Below are 5,080 nucleotides of genomic sequence, written 5' to 3'. Positions count from 1 at the left end.
TCCAATGTTGCCCTTGCTTTTCCTCTGGCTCCCCACATATCTGAAAAAGGACTTTTTATTGTCCTTGATGCTCGAAGCTAGTTGGAGTTCAGTTGCAGCCTTGGATTTCCTGCTTTGCTCCCTGCAGGACCAGACCAGTGCAGAATAATCCTCCTTGGAGGTGAATCCCATCCTCCATCCTTTGTAGGCCTTCCTTTTTAGCCTCAGGAGGTCTGCTAGATCTGTGAAGAGCCAGGGGACTGCTGTGCCCTCTTGCTGCCTTTCCTCTGAGATGGAATAGACTTAGCTTGTGCATTGAGGATCGCTCCCTTGAGGAACAACCATTCTTCTTGAACTCCCCTCCCCCTGAGGTCATGGTCCCTTAGGGCCTCACTGAAGCCTCCTGAGCGTGTCAAAGTTGGCTTTCCTGAAGTCAAGGACTTCCATGTTGCTGACTGACTTGCCAGCTTTATGGTGGCATGTAAGATGTGGGGAGATTTAATGCTCATAAACAAGGTACTGTCCAGAACTCTTTTAGGGATGATAGCTCCACCCAGTACCCTGGAGGCTGCTCGGTTCCTAACAGAAGATGGGAAGAGTCTAAACAATGCTACTGTACTGTGTGGAAATTTCCAGGGGACCCTAGGAATGGCGTAAGTTCCCTTCATACTCCTTCCAGTACAAAAAGCACTTGGAGTCCCATCTACCCCAGCCTTTTGGAAAATTAACATTTTCTTCCAGAGCAGACTATCTGTCTAACAGTGTCTAAAATGGATAGCAGGTTCTTATATAGCATGGTGGGAACATGACTCTTTCTGTATATAGACATAACATTTTATGATCTCTCAAAGAAAAAATAAATACCTGTTACTAACAAATATGAGGATTTTTTTTAATTACCTAGAAAACAATTCTAATGATACTTTCTAAATTTCTTTTTCTATGTACAGGGTAACCTTTCATTGTATTTTTGCTTTTCCCCTCTTCCACAGATCTCTGCAAATGAAATAGAAATGCTTTTGATGAGACTGCCACGCATGTTTAAACAAGAATTCACTGGTGTAGGAGCAACACTGGAAAAAAGGTGGAAGTTTTGTGCCTTTGAAGGAATTAAAACAATTTGACTCTTAGTAGTAATGGAGCTATGCAGAAAAAGAAATCCTAGAGCATGGCAGGGTACAAAGTATTAAAAGTAAGAAATTTGGTTTTGGCACATAGAAGTACATTTTCAGAGTTATCCAACCCCTATTTTAGTTACATTTGTGACGTTCTCTTGTGAGTGGAAATGTAGTTGTGCACCAGTTCCTAAAAATAAAATTAAAAGGCGTTTCAAAATGTGACAGATTTGTTTCCTATGAAAACTGAAGAAAGAGATCACAATTGTAAGAATGTCAAGATACTAATGTGTGCTACATCCAAGGGAAAGCTCATTGAGCAAACAGTTAAGAAACAAGATTGCCCAGGTATGGTTGCTAAGCTACAGCAATGTATATGTAATATATAGTAGAACTCATTAAGTTATGTTACTGAAAGTCTTTCCGTTTAGTAAGAAAATTAAGTAATTTTACAGTGAAGAAAAGCATACCAAAAGAAAACTTGAAGATGTGTCTGAACAGTTATTGTATTTTGTAAATTAAGTTATATGCTGTACCAGGGATTTTTGCCTTATTGAAAGAGGCCTAAAAATGTGATTGGACTCCTTGAGAATGCTTTATCAAGAATATTATTTTTCTAATGTAACTATTCTCCATTATAAGTTCTTTTGACATGGATTGCATATCAATTTTCATAAACATGTAAATAAAGAGGAAACCAGTGTTACTGTATTGTATTTGGTATGTAACATTCAGGTTTATGCATCAAAATAAATATTCAGTTGCATTACTGTTACAGATTTTATAGCAAATATATTAATTTTTTTCAATAAATATGACTTCTACCTTATTGTTTTTACATGGTGTTCTTTGGCTGTTTTACCTTATTACAGTCCAGCCAGGGGCCGTCACTGCTTCTTGAGCCAATGCCGATAATTGCATACTTGTTGATGAAAGGTAGTGGATATCAAAGAAGATACTATGGAATTAGCATGAATCAAAGGAAGTAAAACTGATGCCACCAGAAGTTTCATGGTGTTAAACCGAACAGACTTTACTTTATTTTAAAAATATCTAGACAAGCACCCAGGTTTAAAAAGTATATAAATTTCACATTTTCAGTGTTCAGCTGGCAGTTACAATGCAGCCAATTAGTTACTCCTAACTCCTAGCTAATCCTTTTGTGCTGCGAGTCAGATAAGGAATTAAAGAATTCACATTTGGCAGTGCCCTGTTAATGATGCAAAAAGTAAGAACTCTCTTCTTACTTTTTGCAAGAAAAGTAAGGACTCTGTCCTGACTACAGTTTTGGAATATGTATTTGTTTTAAAATATTATATTTTCTCACACATAACCCAGACCTTTTTCCCCAAAATCAGCTGGTGGAAATAGCAGTGTGCATTATATTCAAGAAAAACCGACCCCCCCACCTCACAGGTCCAGAAATTTGGCAGTGGGGGAGTAGTGGCAGTGTTAATTGCCATGACGCTGGGTGCCACAGTAATTAACATTGCCACCTTTCCTCTCACACCAAATTTCTGGACCTTGGTCGGATGACGTGACCCTAAATGCTGGATGAGGCTGGTACATGGGGGTCAATCTGTGACCAGGCCTAGTACACCAGGTCCAAGCTGTCTCACGGCCCTGGAGCCAGCACATGGTCCTGGACTTGGCGTGCCAGATCCAGCCTGGCATCTGGCTCTGGAGCCCACAGTGCAGCACTGGAAACAACATTCCAGGTCGGTCTGCGTGCCCCATCCAGCATACAGGGCTAGCAGTTAACTTGGCTCCCGAGGTGCTGCTATTCAGTTATCACAAAGAAAGATCTTTTTCCCCCCCTTCAGTCTGCCCTTCAAAAACAAGATGTATACTATATGTGGAGGCATGCTGTATGTGTGAAAATATGATATATAGTGTTCCAGCATCCCCTTAGAAGCCAGCAATAGGCTACACACAACATTTATGCACAGAAAAACTGACTCAGGAAAACACTGCAGAAAATCACGTCTCTGCAGAATCACTCTGAAGTTCTACAACTGCAAAATATACTTTTACACAGAGCTGTGTAAGTGGTTGGAAAGCTCTCTCAAAGACATGTCACTAAGTGGGCAGAAGAGGTTATGACAAAAAATCAACCTTTAAAGAACCAAGTATCACTCCAACCCTATATATCTACAACAACAAATGTGACAAAATACAACAGGCTCAGGAAGTATCCAGTTCTATAGATAGGCTGTAGAGGAATTCTTCTTATCTTTCCACTAAAGAATAGCTAAGGTCAAATATCAACCAGGAAGAAATGACCGTATATGGCTGCTAGCCTACTGCCACTTTGAATGATCAGCATCTACTCTGGGATCTATATACAATACATAAATTCCAAATGAAATATTAATTGTGTAGTAAAAATGGAGACAACAGAATCTTCAAATACATTAGCAGAGCAAATTATATATAGTTTCAGCCGAAACAGGCAAAAATTGTGTTTTGAAACCATTTGCATCTCTTACAGCTGCTACAGTAACCACGTTAAAGCAAGTGGCAGTGACTCTAGCAATTTTATGCTAGTTATGCTAATGAAAATTAATCAGGCCCATCCAAAAAGCAGCACCTCTTTCTGCACTAGTGTGTACATGTACAGGTGCCTGAATAATGCGTGTGAAGGTTTGTACGCGTCAGTTCTTATACAAATTTGTATGGATAGGATACCAGACAATAAGTACTTGCTATTTGAGCAGGCAGCTTTAGGGGGCACCCTAACAGTGTCTTCACTTCACCTTTGTTTCTCACCTGCCCCGCAAACCCTCTTTGTTCCCCTAACGTCCCTTACCTTTCCATTTAGCTTCTCTTCACTTAAGTAAAACACCACCAAAAAATAAATAAATCATGGCATGAACCCTCATATTTGTCAGAGTGCTTGTGTGTTTTTCCTTTTCACCCTACATTTTATCCTTTTTTCGCTGTTTACTTCTTTGGGGGCACTCCCTACTTTTCTGAGTCATACAATGTCAAATACAATAGGGTATTGGCCGGCCTTCAGACACTGCTATAGTACACATAATTAATAATAGATAAATTGCTGACATTCTATGATAAAGTGTATACAATACAATTCTCTTTTTTAACATTTTTACCTCTATGTTTAGATTTACTATTCAAAACCAGACAGGACTACAGTAGAGAACAAACATTGGCCTGCGCCAGGGATCAGTGAGAATACGTAAAGGGAGTCACTCCAGAATACGCTGTTCACTTACAGTAGGTACAGACAACCAAAAAGCCCAAGGCAGAATAGATGTAAATTACACATTTTTTGGTAAGCAGCCTGGTTTAGACTGGTAGCAAACAGAACATACATTTGCCCTTTGTGGTGGGGGGGAGCAAATCTTAGACTGAGCTCTGCCATTTTTTAACCAGTCTGTGGGCATGTCTACACATGTATTTACATGTGCCTAAATTTAATGTGCCTTTGCGTAAAGTGATTTAGGTGTGCATCTACACATGGACACGCTAATGTGCAGTAAGACACATTAAATTTAGGCACAAATAGATAAGTTGCATTAGTGCACATGGAGACGTGCATTAACATGGTGTCTATCCATTCACACACCACATTAATTCACATTAGCGCATCTACATATTTGCTAATGCGACTTAGCTAGTCACGCCTAAATGTGATGCCTGCTTTATGCAGACATCAAATTTGGGCCTGAATAACTTGAAATCACCATTTTAAGATGCATCAAGCATTTTCATATGTAGGTGTGTGCCCATAACGCACCTTAAATACTGCAAAGGTGCATTAAATGTGTATATGTAGACACACCCTGTGTGCACCAAACTTCTATTCATAGTTTCATAGTTTCTAGGGTCGGAAGGGACCTGAGCAGATCATCAAGTCCAACCCCCTGCCATGGCAGGAAAGAATACTGGGGTCAAACGACCCCAGCAAGATGTTCATCTAACCTCCTCTTAAAAACCCCCAGGGTAGGAGCCTGCACCACTTC

The 5,080-nt window shown here is 39.9% G+C and overlaps 1 protein-coding gene across 5 annotated transcripts in view; it reads left to right on the top strand.

Moving 5' to 3' along the window:
- ENOX1 (ecto-NOX disulfide-thiol exchanger 1) overlaps nucleotides 1-1,928 on the top strand; it is a 531,698-nt gene extending 529,770 nt beyond the window's left edge. For all 5 annotated transcript variants that reach the window (XM_019529871.1, XM_019529872.1, XM_019529868.1 and 2 more), the window contains one exon: nucleotides 972-1,928. In XM_019529871.1, the coding sequence (XP_019385416.1) occupies nucleotides 972-1,103 (132 nt within the window). In that variant the 3' untranslated portion in view covers nucleotides 1,104-1,928. The remainder of the gene's footprint in view (nucleotides 1-971) is intronic.
- Nucleotides 1,929-5,080: the final 3,152 nt, after the last annotated feature.

The sequence above is a fragment of the Crocodylus porosus genome, unplaced genomic scaffold (genome assembly GCF_001723895.1).
Source record: "Crocodylus porosus isolate Cpor-Errol unplaced genomic scaffold, CroPor_comp1, whole genome shotgun sequence".
Taxonomy (NCBI): domain Eukaryota; kingdom Metazoa; phylum Chordata; order Crocodylia; family Crocodylidae; genus Crocodylus; species Crocodylus porosus.
Note: the sequence above shows the minus strand (reverse complement) of the source record. Positions and strands in the feature narration are given on the sequence as shown.